The sequence below is a fragment of the Pseudophryne corroboree genome, chromosome 8 (genome assembly GCF_028390025.1).
Source record: "Pseudophryne corroboree isolate aPseCor3 chromosome 8, aPseCor3.hap2, whole genome shotgun sequence".
In the NCBI taxonomy this organism is placed as follows: Eukaryota; Metazoa; Chordata; class Amphibia; order Anura; family Myobatrachidae; genus Pseudophryne; species Pseudophryne corroboree.
This window is the reverse complement of record NC_086451.1, coordinates 18,075,373-18,095,126: the sequence shown is the minus strand read 5'-3', so window position 1 is coordinate 18,095,126 and position 19,754 is coordinate 18,075,373. Positions and strand designations below refer to the sequence as shown.

The 19,754-nt window shown below is 46.9% G+C and overlaps 1 protein-coding gene across 5 annotated transcripts in view; it reads left to right on the top strand.

Moving 5' to 3' along the window:
• The window catches only part of TTLL11 (tubulin tyrosine ligase like 11), a 604,411-nt gene that overhangs the window by 323,343 nt on the left and 261,314 nt on the right, over window positions 1-19,754 (top strand). For 3 of the 5 annotated variants that reach the window (XM_063935976.1, XM_063935975.1, XM_063935973.1), the window contains one exon: window positions 3,865-9,452. The exons of the other annotated variants lie outside the window; for them this stretch is intronic. In XM_063935976.1, coding sequence (XP_063792046.1) covers window positions 3,865-4,157 — 293 coding nt within the window. In that variant the 3' untranslated portion in view covers window positions 4,158-9,452. Of the gene's footprint in view, window positions 1-3,864; window positions 9,453-19,754 lie in introns of those variants that run through there. 5 annotated transcript variants of the gene reach the window in all.

Genomic DNA, 19,754 nt, shown 5'->3' with positions numbered 1-19,754 from the left:
ATTCGGTGCTGCAGAGTCATCCGCACTCTCCCGTCCGTTTGGGAGCTTTGGTATAATCCCCATGGTCCTTACGGAGTTCCCAGCATCCACTAGGACGTCAGAGAAAATAAGAATTTACTTACCGATAATTCTATTTCTCGTAGTCCGTAGTGGATGCTGGGCGCCTATCCCAAGTGCGGATTGTCTGCAATACTTGTACATAGTTATTGTTACAAAAATCGGGTTATTATTTTTGTGAGCCATCTTTCCAGAGGCTCCTCTGTTATCATGCTGTTAACTGGGTTCAGATCACAGGTTATACGGTGTGATTGGTGTGGCTGGTATGAGTCTTACCCGGGATTCAAAATCCTTCCTTATTGTGTACGCTCGTCCGGGCACAGTATCCTAACTGAGGCTTGGAGGAGGGTCATAGGGGGAGGAGCCAGTGCACACCAGGTAGTCCTAAAGCTTTACTTTTGTGCCCAGTCTCCTGCGGAGCCGCTATTCCCCATGGTCCTTACGGAGTTCCCAGCATCCACTACGGACTACGAGAAATAGAATTATCGGTAAGTAAATTCTTATTTTTACACGATCATTATGGGGTATTGTGTGTAGAATTTGGAGGGAAAAAATAATTTCCATTTTGGAATAAGGCTGTAACATAACAAAATGTGGAAAAAGTGAAGCGCCGTGAATACTTTCTGGATGCACCGTAGTCTTGGAATCTATAGCATAGGTTCTCAAACTCGGTCCTCAGAACCCCCATGTTTTCCAGGTCTCCTTACAGAATCGCAAGTGAAATAATTAGCTCCACCTGTGGATCTTTTAAAATGTGTCAGTGAGTAATGAGAACACCGGTGCACCTGCTGGGTGACCTGGAAAATGTGAGCGGAGGACTGAGTTTGAGAACCACTGTTCTATAGTATGGTTGTTGTCTAAACGATATCCGTTCAGAATGTCGATATGAGAATGGTAACATGGTCTGGATGTCAACATGACATGTCGATATTGTAACCATCAACAGGCAATTTTTTGGGGGGGCGATTTTAGGCTGTGGTTGGGGTAAGGCGTACTCGCCTCGATACCACAATCCGCATGGTTGACTGTTGACATTTTACATTCTGGACGTCATAATTTTTTACCACACCCGTATAAACTGGGCAGAACAATTCCATCAGCCAATCAACTGCATTCTGTGTAAGGATCCCATTCTTTTTCCAGGTCAGCCAATGGGGATCATCCCCTGTCCCTTTTTCCACACCTGCAAGATAATAATAACCAATCAGTGCAATGAAAGCCGGTTGTATTCCTCTGGTTTAGAACGCGGTCTGGCACTGCACAGCGATCCTCCGATATGGCCTGATTTGCCAAACTTATCTACCCGTGAGCAACATTCGCTGTTCAACGCAACAGGCGCCTTCATCTAATTAGTATATTACATGGGATTATTTCTGAAGATTAGATAATAATTATTTTATTTATATAGAACTCTTTCTCCAAAAAGGACTCAAGGCTCTTAACAGACAGAATGAACATAATACAGTACATAAACAGTGGACACAATAAAGAGGTTTAGCTTTACATGAAATACAGAGAGCATAGAGATACTACGAAGGGTGAGACAGCCATTTTGTGTCATCAGTTAGAGGATTGTTCATCCTACCTATGCAGGGTCCACGTGAGGCTGCCATTTTGGATAATCAGTTGCAGGATTGTTCATTCTACCTATGCAGGGTCCACGTTTGGCAGCCATTTTGGGCCATCAGTTGCAGGATTGTTTATCCTACCCATGTAGGGTCCAGGTGAGGCAGCCATTTTGGGCGCACTATGGAGAATTACACTGGGCAGGATAGGGAATGACTTGAACTGTTAAAATACTCGTCAGGATCCTTGTATGTACATCAGAACCATGCATTTTTCATTCTACACAGAGTACCAAGCAAGGCAGCCATGTTGGCCTCACATAATTGGTTTCAATGAGTGAATAAGCATTGCACGGAAAATAGGACATGCACAGAGAGAATGATTAGTTAATTAGCGGGATACCCCCTGCATGACTTATTCCATGGGTCGCTGTAACACCCCTTTTCCTGGGTCTTCTGGGTAATGGCATGTGTTTAAAGCTCTTCCCCTTGTAATGCTTTTCACCCTGCGGTTCTCTTGGAAACAGTGCCTCCACCCGAATCTTGACACAACGTGCTCTTCGGGGGTGTTTTCAGCGTCTGGAACACCAGGGGGTTATTCAGGCGGACCCCGTGCCGAGCATATGCTCAGACCACAAACACCACAGGAATGTATCACACAAATATGAATCATATTGCTAAAGTTTTGATGCATACAGAAAATGAACCACTAATGTCATCTATAACATTCTGTATTTTACCTGTTAAAAATAATAAATAAAACACTTTATTATAATTATTGTATCAATAATAGTTTTGCAGTGTTTGCAGGTTACCCGGCTTTATGCAGCGTAAAGCCCCTTTATTTCTCCCTTTCTGATCAGGAACGACGTTATCCCGCGGGCAGAAGGGTAAATGTTTCCTTAATAGCCTCAGAAATGGACGTTATAATCAGTAGGCAGAAATAAGATCAAGGTCTACTTTTTGCAGCCATTTATGTTTAATGGCTAAAATAAGTTTCCCTTGGGATCATAATCCTTGATGTATTTTTAAGAATAAGTGGTTCGTTCCGGGGGATGTCTTGCCACTTGGGGGTCTATTCATGAAGCAGTGAAAAGAGTGGAGAAGTGGAGCTCTGGAGAAGTTGCCCATGGCAACCAATCAGCTGCTTCGTACAGTCGTATAGTATGCAAATGAGAAATGTTACTTCAATGCTGATTGGTTGCCATGGACAACTTCTCCACAGGCTCACTTCTCCACACTTTTCACTGCTTCATGAATAGAACCCTTGGTCAGCATATGGGGCACAGAAGCTCTTTTCCCTTGGTAGCATTATAATATAGGGGACAGATGGAGCTTCAGCACTTACCACACTGCAACGTAACCACATAAATGGCGTAAGGGATGGTCACAGGACTGCCCAGCCTTACTACTGGTCATATAATCAGGGCTCTACCGTATGTATCGCTATACAGAACATTGATAAGTTACAGTGAATGGTTAGTTATCAGGTTTCTTCCGATCAGTAAGTGAAATCTTTTGCAATAAAAGGTAAGTTATTTCTCACATAAGGTGAAACACTTACCTCATCAAAGAAAAGCGTAAAACCAGTGCTTAACGTAAGATGTGACGGCAATAAACTTTAAGCTGCTCACAAGACTGGCGGTCATACAGTATCCTGCTATTTTATATAGCCCAGCTCATTGAGGTATCTTTAAAAGATGGTGAAAAGTCATTACAAGACCAAAGGGTCCTTTTCGTGAAATTGAATGGATGTGCTACATGTGTAGAAACCTTTAGTTTCCGCATGTTGTCTGTAGCAGGTCCATTCACCATTGCAGTCCTGATGTCGCCGTCCATCATTATTTGGTTGCAGGAACTGATGCCATCTTCAGATAGTGTTAGCATTGCAAAGCCAAGCACAGTGCGTCCAGGGATCTTTCTGCCTCCCCCAGCTCGCTGTTTGTATAAGTGTGGCTCTTAAGGATTGTTGGAAAGCTGCTTTTCGCAGCTGCTGTGTCGGAACTGGAGCAATACCGAATTGCTCTGGTGGATTTGTGTCTGCAGACTCAGCTGTTGCCATGTTGGAAGACAAGTGTCATGGATACAAGATCACAACTAACACGCACAAACCGCTAGTGATATGAACGTTCGTTGCCTTGAGCAAAGTATCTCAAACCCGCTCATTGCTGGAGGTCTATGCCAGGGTCCTGCCATGCTAAGCGTAACTAAGAACTTTCAGCATCTTTTCTCCTATTTTCAGGTGTTCCAGGAATGTGCCTTCAGGCGTTCATTGAGGCTTTCTTCCACTTGGCCCAAAGACGATTCAAAGGTTTCCCCCTTCACGAGCAAGTGCAGACCCTGGTTGACTTCTGCGAGAGCCACTTGGACTCTGGCGACGAAAAGAGACTGCTGTGCAGCAGAGGAGCGACGGAGAAGAGAACCGCGCTGAGCAGCTTGCACAAGGCCGATGTGTATGTGACCTCGTATACGCCGCTCTTACACCGTTCACACCCGTCCTGCAACCTCACAGATTACAAACTGCAGCATTCATGAGTAAAGCCTCTAACTCACCTGGCCGACAGTACAGCAGCTCTAAGGCCTGATTGGTCACTTACCTGCACAGTTACATAATGCTTCCGTAAGACGTCTCAAAGAGAGCGCAAGATGTTTACTCGGATTCTGCGTTATAGTCATTTCTCTGGACACGGAGAAGCGTCCTTTCTAAGCCACAGGCAGGATGTAAAGGGAATGTATCACTTTGGTATCCCTAGTAGAGGGATTTCCCTGTGGCTGATAAGTACTAAGGCTCAAATAGGCAAACGTTTCTCTGTATTTTGTATTTCATGGAATGCACTACTTGCAGCTAGCCTGTTGGCGTCACTGTTACTACTGAAGCCTATGGATATTCACTTGGTGGCTAAACTTCTTAAATGGCAAATGGAGCCACTGTGTAATAGGAATTTTCTGATTAGTATTAATGAAAGGATGAATATGCATTATATGTCTGGAGTGGGATATATCCACATGCTGTTTGACATTCTGCCTTGTTAGGAGGGGGTGCTTCTCTGTCTTACCCAGATAGCTAGGAAGACTTGTTCTGCAGGAAAGCACTGTGTTTGTTGGAGCAGGGCCGGTGATTTCTGTAGAATCAGCTCTGTCAGATTCCATCAGAAAATGTGAGAGAGCTTCAGCTGTCTGTGTTGGATGGGGAGGTAATACTTTACGTGATAACCGTGCAGCAATGGACGTGGTAACCCTGAACAGTGGATTTTATCTTTATGGTTCATAGCAGAAAATGTACATTTTGAGCTCCAGTGGTTCTTTACGGCACAAATGCAGTAAAATAATCCACTGGGCACTGTGTTATGAAATCACAGAGAGGAGCAGCGAGGAGTATTGGAGAAGCCACAAAACTACTGTAATGAGCAATGAAGATGGTAGGAGAAGCAGTATAATCCCTGAGATGAGCAGTGCAGAGGATTGGAGAAGCAGTACAATCACAGTGAGGAGTAGTGAGGATGGTAGGAGAGGCAGTAAAATCACTGACTGGAGCAGTGCAGAGGATTGGAGAAGCAGTGTGAGGAGCAGTGAGGATGGTAGGAGAAGCAATATAATCCCCTAGGGGACCAATGAGGAGTATTGGGGAAAAAGTAAAATCACTGACAGGAGCAGTGCAGAGAATTGGAATGCAATAAAATCACTGATAGGAGCAGTGCAGAGAATTGGAAAGCAATAAAATCACTGATAGGAGCAGTGCAGAGAATTGGAAAGCAATAAAATCACTGATAGGAGCAGTGCAGAGAATTGGAGAAGCAGTGTGAGGAGCAGTGAGGATGGTAGGAGAAGCAATATAATCCCCTAGGGGACCAATGAGGAGTATTGGGGAAAAAGTAAAATTACTGACAGGAGCAGTGCAGAGAATTGGAAAGCAATAAAATCACTGACAGGAGCAGTGCAGAGAATTGGAAAGCAATAAAATCACTGACAGGAGCAGTGAGGAATGTTGGAGAAGCAGTAAAATCAGTGATGGGAACAGTGAGGAGTGACAGGAGCAGTGTAAAGGATTGGAGAAGCAGTGAAATCACTGAGAGGAGCAGTGATGGTAGGAGAGGCAGTATAATCACTGAGGAGCAGTGCGGAGGCAGTGAAATCACTGACAGGAGCAGTGAGGATGGTAGGAGTGGCAGTAAAATCACTGACAGGAGCAGTGCGGCGATTGGGCAAGCAGTAGAATCACTGACAGGATCAGTGCGGCAGATTGGGCAAGCAGTAGAATCACTGACAGGATCAGTGCGGCGGATTGGGAAAGCAGTAGAATCACTGACGGGTGCAGTGAGTTGGAGAAGCAGTAAAACTACTGACAGGAGCAGTGCAGAGGTTCAAGGAACTAGTAGGATTGGTGAAGCAGTAGAATCACTTACAGGAGCAGTGAGCATGGTAGAAGCAGTATAATCCCTGAGAGGAGCAGTGCAGAGGCTTTGGGAAGCAGTAGAATTGCAGTGAGGAGCAGTGCAGAGGATTGGGAAAGCAGTACAGTCGTAGTGAGGATGGTAGGAGAATCACAGTGAGGAGCAGGGCAGAGGATTGGGGATGCAGTAGAATCACAGTGAGTATGGTAGGAGAGGCAGTAAAATCACAGTGAGTAGCAGTGCAGAGGATTGGGGAAGCAGTAGAATCACAGGGAGCATGGTAGGAGAATTACAGTGAGGGGCAGTGCACATGATTGGGGAAGCAGTAGAATCACAGTGAGTATAGTAGGCGAGGCAGTAAAATCACAGTGAGGAGCACTGCAGAGGATTGGGGATGAGGTAGAATCGGAGTGAGGATGGTAGGAGAAGGCAGTAAAATCACAGTGAGGAGCAGTGCAGAGGATTGGGGAATCAGTAGAATCACAGTGAGGATGGTAGGAGAATCACAGTGAGGAGCAGTGCAGAGGATTGGGGAAGCAGTAGAATCGCAGTGAGGATGGTAGGAGAGGCTGTAAAATCACAGTGAGGATGGTAGGAGAGGCAGTAAAGTCAGTGAGGAGTGACAGGAGCAGTGCAGAGGATTGGGGAAGCAGTAAAATCACAGTGAGGATGGTAGGAGAGGCACTAAAATCACAGTGAGGAGCAGTGCAGGGGATTGGGGAAGCAGTAGAATCGCAGTGAGGATAGTAGGAGAGACAGTACAATGACAGTGAGGAGCAGTTCAGAGGATTGGGGATGAGGTAGCATCGCAGTGAGGATAGTAGGGGAGGCAGTACAATCACAGTAAGGAGCAGTGCAGAGGATTGGGGAAGCAGTAGAATCGCAGTGAGGATGGTAGGAAAGGCAGTAAAATCACAGTGAGGAGCAGTACAGAGGATTGGGGAAGCAATAGAATCGCAGTGAGGATGGTAGGAGAATCACAGTGAGGAGCAGTACAGAGGATTGGGGAAGCAATAGAATCGCAGTGAGGATGGTAGGAGAATCACAGTGAGGAGCAGTGCAGAGGATTGGGGATGCAGTAGAATCGCAGTGACGATGGTAGGAGAATCACAGTGAGGAGCAGTGCAGAGTATTGGGGATGCGTTGGGGAAGCAGTAGAATCGCAGTGAGGATGGTAGGAGAATCACAGTGAGGAGCAGTGCGGAGGATTGGAGAATCAGTAGATTTGCAGTGAGGATGGTAGGAGAGGCAGTAAAATCACAGTGAGGATGGTGGGAGAAGCAGTAAAATCACAGTGAGGAGCAGTGAGGAGTGACAGGAGCAGTGCAGAGGATTGGGGAAGCAGTAGAATCGCAGTGAGGATGGTAGGAGAGGCAGTAAAATCACAGTGAGGATGGTAGGAGAGGCAGTAAAGTCAGTGAGGAGTGACAGGAGCAGTGCAGAGGATTGGGGAAGCAGTAAAATCACAGTGAGGATGGTAGGAGAGGCACTAAAATCACAGTGAGGAGCAGTGCAGGGGATTGGGGAAGCAGTAGAATCGCAGTGAGGATAGTAGGAGAGGCAGTACAATGACAGTGAGGAGCAGTGCAGAGGATTGGGGATGAGGTAGCATCGCAGTGAGGATAGTAGGGGAGGCAGTACAATCACAGTAAGGAGCAGTGCAGAGGATTGGGGAAGCAGTAGAATCGCAGTGAGGATGGTAGGAAAGGCAGTAAAATCACAGTGAGGAGCAGTGCAGAGGATTGGGGATGCAGTAGAATCGCAGTGAGGAGCAGTGCAGAGGATTGGGGATGCAGTAGAATCGCAGTGAGGATGGTAGGAGAGGCAGTAGAATCACAGTGAGGAGCAGTGCAGAGGATTGGGGATGCAGTAGAATCACAGTGAGGAGCAGTGCAGAGGATTGGGGATGCAGTAGAATCACAGTGAGGAGCAGTGCAGAGGATTGGGGATGCAGTAGAATCTCAGTGAGGATGGTAGGAGAGGCAGTAAAATCACAGTGAGGAGCAGTGCAGAGGATTGGGGATGCAGTAGAATCGCAGTGAGGATGGTAGGAGAGGCAGTAAAATCACAGTGAGGAGAAGTGCAGAGGATTGGGGATGCAGTAGAATCGCAGTGAGGATGGTAGGAGAGGCAGTAGAATCACAGTGAGGAGCAGTGCAGAGGATTGGGGATGCAGTAAAATTACAGTGAGGAGCAGTGCAGAGGATTGGGGATGCAGTAGAATCACAGTGAGGAGCAGTGCAGAGGATTGGGGATGCAGTAGAATCGCAGTGAGGATGGTATGAGAGGCAGTAAAATCACAGTGAGGAGCAGTGCAGAGGATTGGGGATGCAGTAGAATCACAGTGAGGAGCAGTGCAGAGGATTGGGGATGCAGTAGAATCACAGTGAGGAGCAGTGCAGAGGATTGGGGAAGCAGTAGAATCGCAGTGAGGATGGTAGGAGAGGCAGTAAATTATAATGATCAGTGAGGAGGGTTAGGTATGTAATAAAATGACCATGAGGAGCAATACGGATAAAGTAAGTGACACGTTAGGAGAGAGAGACAGCTAAGTTACACAGTGAGATGGATGGAAACATTATATAATAGCTAGAGACCTCTCTTCGTCTTCCAAGGGCTGAGAAATTGCGGAGGCAGATCAGACCTCTGTGTATACAGTATATAGACACTGACTCTAGGAATGATGGAGATAATTCAGTCACTTTAAAAATAATCTGGAACTGTGCTCCAGGGAACATCTGTGTGTAAATAACATTTTCCTAGCCAAGCTCTGTACACTTCTTTCTGTTTTATTATTTATGTTATGGAAATGTCAGCTTGTTCTTACATGGTAAAATACTGATGATATTTCTTACATGAAAGAGGAAACGCTGCAGCCAGCATCTTCTCCGCTGTAATTTGCCCCTCGGTGCGGATAGCTTGGTGGACTCCATCTTTGTGTCAGACAACCTGCGCCATGTGTAACAGAACCAATTGCTGGCTGTGATTATCCGTGAGATGAGCGGTAAGTCTGACGGTATATACAGGCAGTACGATATGCGCAGGCCATCATTCCATGTAAATCACACACAGACGACGCGTTTCATCAGCAATATACTGTTGTATAATTCTGTAAGAGATCTGCCGTCTGTTTACACACAGAATTATTATCTGTATGATTATAACGTGGTCATTGATAGCAGAATGTTTAGTATTGTATGTATTTGGTTTTTATAATTACTAGTAGAGGTAAAATTGTTTAAAAATGAAACCACTTTTGCCTCAATTCCCAACGGTGCAATCTGCCCCTGAAGAAAATCAGGAATTGTTTTGCAACAATCAAAGCACTTTTACAGAATGGATGCAGTATCATGTATTGCTTGTACTGTATGTGTCATTGTATTAATAATATGTATATATTTATAACATTTCTCACAGTATAAAACACTTGTGCAAAGTTTGGCAGCGAGTTACCCTTTTTCCATCGCCGATTTCTCTCCTTTTAGGGGTAAATTTACTAAAGATCAATTTTGATTGATCCTAAAACCAGTTTCAATTGATTAATATTGATGTTAACATAGGACCTAATCCAGAGTTGATCGCAGCAGAAAATTTGTTAGCAGTTGGGCAAAACCATGTACACTGCAGGGGGGGCAGATGTAAAATGTGCAGAGATTTGGGTGGGGTGTGTTCAAACTGAAATCTAAACTGCAGTGTAAAAATAAAGCAGCCAGTATTATTTACCCTGCACAGAAACAAAATAACCCACCCAAATCTAACTCTCTCTGCAAATGTTATATCTGCCCCACCTGCAGTGCACATGGGGGGGTCATTCAGACCCGATCGCACACTGCATTTTTTCGCAGTCGTGCGATCAGTTCTGAACTGCGCATGCGTGTGACCCGCAATGCGCAGGCACGTTGGCCGCCAGCGACGGATCCTACGAGGTCGATCGCAAGAAGATTGACAGACAGAAGGCGTTCGTGGGCAGCAACTCACCGTTTTCTGGAAGTGTCCGGAAAAACGCAGACGGGCCCGGCCGTTTCCAGGGAGGGTTCCTGACGTCAGCAACGTCCCGGCTCGTCGCAGCGGCTGAGTAAATCCTGGGCTGTGCAGAAACTGCACAAACTTTTGTTTGTGCAGCTCTCTGCACAGCCAATCGCATCCCTGCATAGTGTTTACCCCCTTCCCTGTAGGCGGCGATTACCTGGTCGCAGCAGTGCAAAAAAAAGCGTGCGTGCGACCAGGTCTGAATTAGGCCTCTGGTTTTGCCCAACTGCTACCATATTTGCTGCTGCGATCAACTCTGAATTACCCCCATTGTTTTACTATGTAAAAAAAAGTCAGTTACTAAACGTGATTTAGACCATAAACATAGTATGTTGATTGATTAAATAGATTTACAAATTGAATATTAATAAATTTACTCCTTAATGTTATTTCATCTTGTTTCCCTTAAGGGTGTTGGTTAAATTAACCAGGAATTGGAAAGTGGAAAACTGTACGGTGGTAAAGTACCAACCAATCAGCTCCTAACTGCCATGTTACAGGCTGTGTTTGAAAAATGACAGTTAGGAGATGATTGGTTGGTGGTTTATCACCATGCAATGTATCACTCTCCAAGGCTTGATAAATCCAGGCAAAAATATGTTTTCAAGGTTAAAAATCGGCATACATAAACTTTTAATTAATTCTATTAAATATCAATTTATTTGCAATTTAGGACATTTTGGCTGGTTTTACACTGATCAGCAAAATCACATTTTCCAGTACGCATTCCAATAGGCAATGCATTTCAGTGGGAGCAGGGCACCCATTCACAAAACACCTCCCATATAAATGAATGGCAAAAGCTCCACCAATCACAAGCAGTGTTTACGTGCCGGCCACTTGTGATTAGTTGAAACCTCCAAAGTGGGGCTAGCAGCAAGGCAATGTTGCTGGAAAATTGGTCTGCTCTGGCTGCCTGTGCTTGCTGGAACTTGTAGTTTCACAAGTCCCAGCAATATAAAAGCATTGGAAGTCTCATTCATCTTACTGTTGTTCTGGCAATTAGGACAGCCTTCTGTTGCCTTTTTCCCATACTCTACACTGCACAAGGCAGAAACCAGTCATTACTAAATATATGGCCATTTCAGTTTGGAGAGTTACATGGCTGTCTGCAACGTGATAACAGTATTTCAATATATCATTTGTAGCTTACACTGAAATGTTTCAACAAATGATGTGCCAAAAAAACAACTTAAATGACATTTATACTGTGACTTGCAAAATAATAATAATAAGTAACCCCTTAAAATGCCAACAGACGCGTCTATATTACTTATATATGTGCCAGACTCTATCTTATTGGGTTCTGCTATGAATGGCCGACCACTATTTGTCAACATGTACTAATAGTCGACACATGGAAATTGTCGACACGGGACAGGTTGACACGTGGAAATGTCGACATTAATTTTTTTAACTGTTTTTGGTGTCATTTTTTCCGTAACATGACCAGGAACCCCAATTAGTGCACTGTGTCCCCTTGCATGTCTCTCACCCAGCTACCGCTGCACTTGGCACAGGTTACCGTTCCCAATCGTAGTCCACGTGGATGGTAAAGTATGAAAAAGCTAAAAATCTCATTCTTTTATAAAAAGCCATGTCAAACTTTTCATGTGTCGACCAGTTCTGTGTTGACCTTTTTCACGTGTCGACCATTTGTCCATGTCGATCAATAGTGGTCGACCTAATGACTGTCAACCTTAACACGGTCGACCATCCAAACGAGTACCATCTTTTGTGCGCCAGGCGGCTGCTACAGTAAATTTTCACTCTCATAATTCATTATTTCCCAAATAAATAAAAACGTGTTGCTCCTCAGACATATACGGAGCGCTCTGCAGCCAGAGGACTGATTGCGGCTAATTGAAAAACAATATGGTCCCCTATTGATGATGGTCCGGGTCTGCCAACTAGGATACATTAACATGTTACATGATCTCAATCAATTACGGAGCATCAGGTCCTCCTGGATTGGTATCCGGACTCCAGGTCGACAACAAAAAATGTTGACACACCTTAGGTCGACGCCAATTGGTCGACACACCTTATGTCGACGTGGACAGAAGGTCGACATGGAAAAAAGTCGACATGAGTTTTTCACAATTTTTTTCTTTTTTGGAACTTTTTCATACTTGACGATCCATGTGGACTACGATTGGAACGGTAATCTGTGCCGAGCGAAGCGGAGCGGAGCGAAGGCACCATGCCCGAAGCATGGCGAGCAAAGCGAGCCATGCGAGGGGACGCGGTGCACTAATTGGGGTTCCCGGTCACTCTACGAAGAAAACGACGCCAAAAACCCATAAAAAACCCATGTCGACCTTTTTCCATGTCGACCTTGTTCCTGTCGACCTTTTGTCCATGTCGACCTTTTGTCCATGTCGACCTAAGGTGTGTCGACCAATTGTCGTCGACCTAAGGTGTGTCGACCTTTTTGTTGTCGACCTGGAGTCCCAGACCCTCCTGGATTAGCTGCTCTGAAACCTCCTCCTAAAAGGCTTAGGCCAGGGGCGGCCAGACTTTTGGAGTCGGTGATCTACTGTGAAAGCTAAAAAGCTTTTGTGATCTACCTAGGAGGAATAATAGCGTGCGCCGCAGAAAAGGGGGCGTGTCATAACAAAATGGGGCGTGGTATAACAAAAAGTGGGCGTGGTATAACTAAAAAAAGGGACGTAGCCTTGCTGCACAGAGTGTAATGACTGCCTCACACGAAATAACACATTGGCCCCCACAGGTAAAAACCTCAAACACATATGCCCCCACAGTGCCAGATACACATGCCCCCACAGTGCCATGTGCCCACAGTGCCAGATATGCCCCCACAGTGCCAGATACAGATATGCCCCCACAGTGCCAAATATGCCCCCACAGTGCCAGATTACAGATATGCCCCCACAGTGCCAGATATGCCCCCACAGTGCCAGATATGCCCCCACAGTGCCATGTGCCCACAGTGCCAGATATGCCCTCACAGTGCCATGTGCCCACAGTGCCAGATATGCCCCCACAGTGCCAGATATGCCCCCACAATGCCAGATAGATATGCCCCCACAATGCCAGATAGATATGCCCCCACAGTGCCAGATATGCCCTCACAGTGCTATGTGCCCACAGTGCCAGATATGCCCCCACAGCGCCAGATTACAGATATGCCCCCACAGTGCCATGTGCCCACAGTGCCAGATATGCCCCCACAGTGCCAGATACAGATATGCCCCCACAGTGCCATGTGCCCACAGTGCCAGATATGCCCCCACAGCGCCAGATTACAGATATGCCCCCACAGTGCCAGATATGCCCCCACAGTGCCAGATATGCCCCCACAGTGCCATGTGCCCGCAGAGCCAGATATGCCCCCAGTGCCACATATGACCCCACAGTGCCAGATATGCCCCACATTGCCAGATGTGCCCCCACTGAGCCATGTGCCCACAATGCCAGATATGCCCCCATAGAAGAGCTCACCGTTGCTGTGTGGAGAGCGCAGCGCGCACTTCTCCTGCCTGCCGCCCTGCTTCTCAGTCTAATCTCCGGCGGTGACGGCAGCGTGTATAGCTCAAATCAAGAGCCGGTCCGCGAGCTCTCATTGGCTAACGAACCGGCACCTGATTTGAGCTATACACTCGGCCGTCACTGCCGCAGACCAGACTGAGGAGGCAGAGCGGCAGGCAGGAGAGGCGCGGTTTCGGGTGGCTGGGCGGCGGATCGCGATCGACTGTTTGGCCACCCCTGGCTTAGGCCATGATCAAGAACCCTCAGTAGTGGGGCCCTCATTTCCTCCTGGCCGTTCCTGCACCAGCCAGCCCCCACCTGACTTCCACCCCGCAGCCTCACCTACCACCTATACAACGGAGAATTGTGAGGCATCGCTGGCTAGGTATCTGGACTCTTGGTCGACAGTGGATAGGTCGACACGGCCATTAGGTCGACTTGAACAAGGTGGGCATGCAAAAAGGTCGACATGAGTTTTTCAATTTTTGGGGGGACTTTTTCATACTTTACGATCCACGTGGACTACCATTGGGAACGGTAACCTGTGCCGAGCACAGCTGTAGCGGAGTGAGGCACCTTGCCCGCAGCATGTCGAGCGAAGCGAGCCATGCAAGGGGACCCGGTGCACTAATTGGGGTTCCCGGTCACTTGACGTGGAAAACGACACAAAAAACTAAATTAAAAACTCATGTCGACCTTTTTTCAAGTCAACCTTTTTTCATGTCGCCCTATTTCTAGTGTCGACCTAGCCACTGTCGACCAATGGGTGTCAACCCTGAGTCCCATACCCGCTGTCTATATGATTTAGAGCAGGGGTTCTCAATCTCGGTCCTCAGGACCCCACACAGTGCATGTTTTGCAGGTAACCCAGCAGATGCACAGGTGTATTACTCACTGACACATTTTAAAAGGTCCACAGGTGGTGCTAATTATTTCACCTGTGATTCTGTGAGCAGACCTGCAAAACATGCACCGTGTGGGGTCCTGAGGACCGAGTTTGAGAACCTGTGATTTAGAGCATAGTCTGTAATATTAGCCTTGCTATTTAGCGTGTTCATGTTAGAACACTTGTCTTTGTGACCGCAGACGGCGCTTTCCCCATTATCTCTCTACCTCCTTCTCTTCTGTACCTAGGGTTATCACGTCATCCCTTTAATTCTGGACACATATTCATTACACAGGTTCCGTGGCTGGCTGACTTCAAGACTCCATTTCACCTGGGTTTAATCAGCCACAGAACCTGTGTAATTAATGTGTGTCCAGAATTAAAGGGATGAGGTGGTAACGCTATCTGTACCCCTCTCCCCATTATTTGTCTGCAAAATGTGTACAATCCGTGGACAAAACAAAATCACGCTAAGCTAATGTTTTTCCTCCGTTCTTTATGACCTCAGTCCTCTATTATATTTCGGTTCCTCCTTCTGGGTTTACAATCCGTGTTTCATTTTAGTGTCTGGTGATGGCTTCCAGTTATTTCCAGTCCTTTATGACTGTACTGTAATTGCATAGAGTCTGGGGTCAGTATCGCAGCAACACAATGACAGCGACACATAAAGTGATATTTTGCAAACTTGCAGCTGCAGTGTTGGAACGGTTTGTGTTAGAGATCTTTGCTTGTATTATATAGTTTTGAGCATCTTAATTTTTCACTTGCAGCGGGTGATAAAACCCAAGTAGCCCGGCAGCAGCCACTTCCTCTGGGCAGTATGTTTGTCAGATATGAAACAGTAAAAAGTGTCATTACTAATGTTTGTAGTTCTTGATTCATTGTGATGTCCTGGGGGGGATCAGCAGGAAACCGTGAAATTACAATCTGCACTGTTTATAAACTATACATATGTGATTTTAGAGTCTGAATAACGGTGGAAACTTTGGGGCAAAAGTGGAATATTCCTGTCGTTAATCTTCTCTTACCGCGGCAACTTTTCTTGAATTTTTTTTTTTAAATTCTGGAGATTAATCTTCACTATGGGGGTCATTCCGAGTTGTTCGGTCGCTAGCAGTTTTTAGCAGCCGTGCAAACGCTATGCCGCCTCCCACTGGGAGTGTATTTTAGCTTCGCAGAAGTGCGAACGAAAGGATCGCAGAGCGGCGGCAAACTTTTTTTGTGCAGTTTTAGAGTAGCTCAAAACCTACTCAGCGCTTGCGATCACTTCAGACTGTTCAGTTCCTCTTTTGACGTCACGAACACGCCCTGCGTTCGCCCAGCCACGCCTGCGTTTTTCCAAACACTCCCTGAAAACGGTCAGTTGACACCCAGAAACACCCTCTTCCTGTCAATCACTCTGTGGCCAGCAGTGCGACTGAAAAGCTTTGCTAGACCTTGTGTGAAACTACATCGTTCATTGCAATTTTACGACGCGTGTGCACATTGCAGAAGTGCAGTTTTTTTGCCTAATCTCTGCACAGCGAACGAAAGCAGCTAGCGATCAACTCGGAATGACCCCCTATATTCGCAACCACGGAAGTGACAAAGGGCCTGCATGCATGAAATAACACCATGGTCTGGCCGCAAATATCTCCAGCACTTCAGCTGCTGTCGAACTACACATACCAGCATGTCCTGCCACAATTTTAGCATATGCAGACAGCAAATCTGTGGCAGGGCATGCTGGGATGTACAGGTCTACAGTAGCTGGTGTGCCGCATGCTACCCGGGTGTGGTGTTGAAGGTTGACCACACTATTGATCGACAGGGTCTCTAGGTCGACATGGTCTAGGTTTTAAATCTTTTTTGGTGTCGTTTACACCGTACAGTGACCAGGAACCCCAATTAGTGCACCGTGTCCCCTTGCATGGCTCGCGAACGAAGCGCTCGGCACAGGTTACCGTTCCTAATCGTATTCCATGTGGATCGTAAAGTATCAAAAAGTTTAAAAAAAAATGTGAAAAGCTCATGTTGACCTTTTGACCTGTCGACCTAGAACAAGTCGACCTAGAGACCCTGTCAACCTAGTTATTGTCGACCAATAGTGGTCGACCTAAGTCTTGTCGACCTAGTGACCGGATACCATGCTACCCCTGGTCTGTGATGTAACTTTACAACGCCTACATGGGCCAAGTGGTTCTTACCTGCCGGCAAATTCTATGTTTCTACGTCGCAGAGTGAGGGAGCTGAGAAAATGACCCATGTCTCAATGGGGGTCATTCTGACCCGTTTGCTCGCTGCATTTTATCGCAGCCGAGCGAACGGGTACCAAAAGCCGTAGCGGGAGTGCGATCACCTCTGCCTGACTGACAGGCGGTGGGCGGGAGGGGCGGAACAGCGGCATTTGCCCGCCGTTTCGTGGGCGTGGTCCAGCCAATGCAGACGTGACCGGACCGTGCGGGGAGCGGCCAGCAGCGGCTGCGTGGCATCACACGCAGCTGCTGCCGGCCGGGGAGCGATGAGATGCTCCCAGCCAGTATGTTAAAGCTGCGCTGGTCGGGAGCTACTCTAGAAGTGCAAAGGCATCGCCGCTGTGCGATGCCTTTGCACTTCTTGCGGGGCGTGGCCGGCACTGACATGCGGGGCGGACTAGCCCTGTGCTGGGCGTCCCCCCTGCATGTCAGTGTGACTGATCGTAGCTGTGCTAAATTTAGCACAGCTACGATCATCTCTTCAAGATTTTGGGCCTAAATCAGACCTGATCGCGGTTTTGTGAAATCGCAAGGCGGACGATTATTGAACGACTGCGCATGCGAGATCGTGACGCGCAGGCTCGAGGCCAAACTGAAAGAATCCTGCTGTTTTTTTTATCGCTAGGTGAACGCAGGTTGATGGACAGGAAGAGGACATTTGGGGGGTGGTAACTGGCCATTTTCTAGGAGTGTCAGGAAAAACGCAGGCGTGCCCAAGCGTTTTCAGGGCGTTTTCACAGCAGCGATCAGATCTGAATTAGGCCCTTTGTAAACTGAATGGAGAAAAAACAGACCTGATCACTTAAATTCATTATGATCTAAGCAATTAAAATGTATATTATTGTATAATAACCTGGACAGTCAGTGTTATCCTGCACCTTGTATGTGGGTCTCCAGGTGAGTGGAATGCAGTGTACGTGACTCTGACAGTGGACAGATAATTCTGTACAGAGGATGTCACTTTTCCGGCCGGGTGTCCTGTCCTGTACAGGTGCAATCCCTGACTTACCCTGCACTGCAGGTTTCATACGCCCGGAAGGCATTGTAGTTATCATGCACTGATCATTGGGATCACACCGCTCCTCTGACTTTCTGCAAATGCACCAATACTGCAGGCACAGTATTTTTTATGCCAATGACCAGGACATCTGGTTCTTGAACGGCCAATTCTGGGTTTCAGCATAGCCTCTGCACAGTGAGGCACTGGCTTAGTTAACGACCACCTGCATGGTTTCCATGCAGTTTCAGTTTGAACACACCCCACCCAAATCTAAAGGGCCCTACACACTGGCCGACATGACTGCACAATGGGGGTCATTCCGAGTTGTTTGCTCGTTATTTTTTTCCGCAACGGAGCGATTAGTCGCTAATGCGCATGCGCAATGTCCGCAGTGCGACTGCACCAAGTAAATTTGCTATGCAGTTAGGTATTTTACTCACGGCATTACGAGGTTTTTTCTTCGTTCTGGTGATCGTAATGTGATTGACAGGAAGTGGGTGTTTCTGGGCGGAAACTGGCCGTTTTATGGGTGTGTGTGAAAAAACGCTACCGTTTCTGGGAAAAAAGCGGGAGTGGCTGGAGAAACGGAGGAGTGTCTGGGCGAACGCTGGGTGTGTTTGTGACGTCAAACCAGGAACGACAAGCACTGAACTGATCGCAGATGCCGAGTAAGTCTGGAGCTACTCAGAAACTGCTAAGAAGTGTCTATTCGCAATTCTGCTAATCTTTCGTTTGCAATTTTGATAAGCTAAGATTCACTCCCAGTAGGCGGCGGCTTAGCGTGTGCAATGCTGCTAAAAGCAGCTTGCGAGCGAACAACTCGGAATGACCCCCAATATGAACGATCGCCTTCATTAATGAACGAGATAACGTTCATATTGTGCAGTGTGGAGGCTCCAGCGATGAACGATGCGCATCCCCGCGCTTGTTCATCGCTGGTCCCCCGTCGGCTGTGCATGCAGGCCAATATGGACGATCTCGTCCATATTTGCCTGCACTTCAATGCAGCCGGGTGACGGAGGGAGTGAAGAAACTTCACTCCCCCCGTCACTGCCCCCCAGCCGCCGGGTCGCCCGTTGTCCGTATCCGCCGTCGGGCAGCTCGGCGGCGGATCGGCCAATGTGTAGGGCCTACTACTCTCTCTGCACATGTTACATCTGCCCCACCTGCAGTGCAGCATGGCTTTGCTCATTAGCTAACAAAGTTTCTGCTGCGATCAGATCTGAATTAGGCCCTTGATCCTATCCTGCAGAATGAGGACTCATAGTTTTCTATTTCTGTTTTCGATTACAATGCAAATAATATCTTTCTGATAAAAATGCAACATATGCAGTTTACGTATGGATCCAAGTCAGTGACGTGGGATGGAGCTTTGCAAAATAAAGAAGTGGGCAGTGAGCAACCTGAATATTCAAGGAAAGGACGCTACAGTTCTCCTACTGCAGTGTATCGATATTATTTTATACGGTATGTCATGTTCTGCGTTTCTCTGTTTTGATACTATTGGGATACATCAAGAATTTCACCTGCATCCTGGCATTCCGTGTCGCCCTGGCAGCCGCTTCTCTCATCTCCGCTTCCGCCGAGAGACGTGTAGGAGATAAATCAGGGAACAGAGTAACATTATACAGACTGTTGAATAGAATAATAACTTGCGCAGCGTATGGATGAGCCCATTGTGAAGCCCTGTCGTGCTGATGTAATCAGCAGGTTATTCTGCCCCTAACCCCCGCCTGCCCTGTTTAGGCTGCAGCACTAAGGACCAAGTATTGGTCCTGTCGGAGTCGATGAAGCCGGAGGGCCCCGTCGCTTTACACTTCCATTGTAACACATTTGAAAAATAGCAAGTTCTCATTGTCTGACGTGTGACATTTGTCTTGTGATTGGCACCGTGTTCCAAGAAAATAGCTCACTCTTCCTTTCATCTTATGATTGATGTCCTACACCGACTTCTGCTGGAATTGGACTTGAAATGTTATGAATTTCAATACTCTTTGCAGCTCTCACAGGCAGTATTACCCGTCGCTAGATATTATCCCATTTACAGTTTCCCTGCATGTCTGAAAGTAGAAATAAACTTTGCCTTCAAGATGTTCTTCC